Source organism: Setaria italica, chromosome IX (assembly GCF_000263155.2).
Source record: "Setaria italica strain Yugu1 chromosome IX, Setaria_italica_v2.0, whole genome shotgun sequence".
Classification (NCBI taxonomy): Eukaryota; Viridiplantae; Streptophyta; class Magnoliopsida; order Poales; family Poaceae; genus Setaria; species Setaria italica.
This window is the reverse complement of record NC_028458.1, coordinates 13,271,807-13,274,602: the sequence shown is the minus strand read 5'-3', so window position 1 is coordinate 13,274,602 and position 2,796 is coordinate 13,271,807. Positions and strand designations below refer to the sequence as shown.

Here is a 2,796-nt window from a genome sequence, read left to right as displayed (position 1 = left end):
TGACGTATGAACTTGGTTGTATGCGGTTGTAGAGGTCGGGACTATTTCCTTTATTAAAAAAAGAAACGTGAGAGGAGGGAGGAGCAATCTGGACCCACAATTTCATCCACAACGTACAAGGCAGTACAGCTGGTTTTATGTAGAAAGTCAAGCAGCAGGCTAAAAAATGGCACGATTTGCTTCACGAACATCATCGAAGATATTTTGTTGAGTAACTTTCCTATTATTTTGGATGAAACACGCATGTTTAAAACATTTTATTTTATTCTTTAAGCTAGAAATCATATAGGGTCTCAAAGCCAGAGCTACACAAATCAGATTCTAAACAATGGCACGATTTGCTTCAAGAACCTCATTGACCAGACGCTCGAGAGCAAAACTATCCGAGATGACGCCGACGTGACTCGTGTTGTGAATCAGAAGGGACTTGAAGTAATCCTGCTCCGGATCAGCCCCGATCAGCGCGTCCAACGCCAGCATGCTCGCTATGTTGATGGCCCCATCGCCGTCGCCGTAAACCACTTGGTCAGGCTTGGCGCCGAAGTCGCCGTCCCAGTACACCAGCTTCTCCGGCGTCGGCACGCCGATTCCGTTGATGCAGGTCATGGGCACCGCCGGCGCGCTGAAATTCAGCGACACCGGCAGCACCCTCGTCACGTAGCGCGCCACCTCGCCGTCAGAGAAACCGTTGGCCCTGAGATACTCCGGTATGTTGTAGGCGGAATAGTTCTTGGCTCGCGTGACCACCACCGGCGCGTGGCCGAACACCTTGGGCGACGGCAGGACGGAGAACGCGGTCGCGAAGCTCCTGGTGGTGTTGGCGAACGACAGCGGGTCTGTCGGTGACGACGACGACGAGCTGCCGAACCGCAGCCTGAACACGCTGCCTCCGGCGCCGGTGGAGACCATGACGAAGTGCTTGACGTACCTCCTGCGCCACGCCAGGGGGCTCCGGCTGAGGAAGGCGTTGGCGTTGAGGCCTCCGAGGCTGTGCGTCACGAGGATGACCGGCATGTTCCCGTTCCTCTTGCTTGCTTTCTCCACGAGCACCCTAAGGCTTGAGAGGAAGCAGGAGAACTCGCTGGACGCCTGGCCGGGCGGCGCCGGCGCGTATCGGAAGTCGTAGGGCGCGCCGAAGAGGTTCTTGCCTTCCCTGTACCCGACTCCTTCCAATGTCTCAACAAGTTTCCCCATGCAGCCGGTCCTGTGAAAAGCGCGACAGCTCAGAATAAAGTAGAAATAAATTCATGGGTTTGAGCACATATCATTCTTGGATTTTTTTTAAGGTCAACGGGAGGGGGAGAGAATCCCCCACCTGAATTTTATTTCATTCTTGGAGAAGTGAAGTCATTAGTGCAGTCTTTGGATAGCAAGGATATCTTACTTTGAACCAGGATCGTCGGAGCCGAAGCCGCGCGTGGTGCCGAAGGACACGACGCGGGTCTCAACGCCGGGCACGTTGCGGTAATCGCCGGCGACGGGGTCGTACACCAGCCGCAGCAGCTCCGCGTAGCACGGCACCAGCGCGGGATCCTCCTGCAGCGCCGTGCGGTTGTTCCACAGCCGGAACCATCCCGTCTTCCCATTCAGCGCGCCGCCGCAGCTCGGCGCCGCGGAGGCGGGCTCGAACTCGTCGGTGAGCCGTGCGTCGAGATGGCTGCAGCCGTATCCGGGCAGCAGGACGACTGGGTGGAGGTCGTCAGCTACACGCGCCAGTGAGCCGACGGAGAAGGGCCAGGTGGCCGAGGCGACCAGGAGGACAAGGAGCAGTTGGGCTTGGCCGTCCATTGAGAAACAAGCTCTGCTGTTGGGTAACGATGGAGATTGGAGAAAGGAGAAAATAGTGCGTCCCATTATGTATGTGTATATAGCGTGCTTGCGTACGTTTGAGTTAGTATTTAGGTCCTGTTTGGTATGGCTCCACTTCATAACTCTAGCAACTCCACCAAAAAATCCAGCCAAACACCCCAGCTCCAAAACTCCATGGAGCAGCCAACTCCATGGAGTTGTAGTGCAAATGGGGGTGGAGTTTTGGAGCACCTCTTTTGCTGCTCCAAAACTCTCTCTTTCGAACCTCCTCGTGGAGTTGGTGGGTAATTACCCACCAATACCACTGATTACATTAAAAAAAACGGTTCGTTCTGTTTTTCCTCACTCCCTGTTTCCAAGCGCACTCGTCTCTGCTCCCATGAACCCGCCGCCACCAACCGAGAATCGAATCCCCACCAGCGGCCGCCCGTTCCCCTCCCGAGCACCAATCCCCGCCGGCCGCGTAGCCCTTCCCGGCAGCTCCGGAAGGCGCGGGGCGAGCGAGTTGGGGCGGTAGCGGCACGCCTTGCACCGGCCAACGGCTCCCTCGCCGTGGGGTTCGCCATGGCCGAGATTTGCCGGTGCGCAAGGTGGCCCGGGTACGCCACGACGAGTCAAGTGGAGCCGGTGCTGCGGACGAGATCGAGCAAAGCAACGACTACATCATCGGAGCGATGGGTGACGAAGCGGCTGGCGCCGAGCTGGCGGAGCAAGACGTCCAGGTGCTTGAGGCTCTGGCTAAGCCACCACCAGGACACCTTGCCGGGGTAGTAGGGCCCATCCTCCTCCGGCGCCCACACGTAGGCAAGCACCACCTCCTCGGCCTTCCGCGCGGCCACTGCCAGCGTCGGGTTGTCCTCCACCCGCAGGTCCCGCCTGAAGATCGGTAGCAGCTCAAGAACCTGTGGAGCAGCCAAGAACAAGCTCCTGGCCCTCCGATATGATGAGCTTCTCGTGGTGAACGAGGATTTCCAGGAACTGTGGAAA

At 57.5% G+C, this 2,796-nt stretch overlaps 1 protein-coding gene across 1 annotated transcript; it reads right to left on the bottom strand.

Annotated features, from left to right (window-relative positions):
- Positions 1–244: 244 nt before the first annotated feature.
- Positions 245–1,846, bottom strand: LOC101786570 (lecithin-cholesterol acyltransferase-like 1). The gene is made up of 2 exons (XM_004982525.4): positions 1,385–1,846; positions 245–1,204 (listed from the first exon to the last, which is right to left on the bottom strand). Exons 1-2 carry the CDS (start codon positions 1,786–1,788, stop codon positions 322–324), a joined length of 1,287 nt encoding a protein of 428 aa, XP_004982582.1. The 5' UTR covers positions 1,789–1,846; the 3' UTR covers positions 245–321.
- Positions 1,847–2,796: the final 950 nt, after the last annotated feature.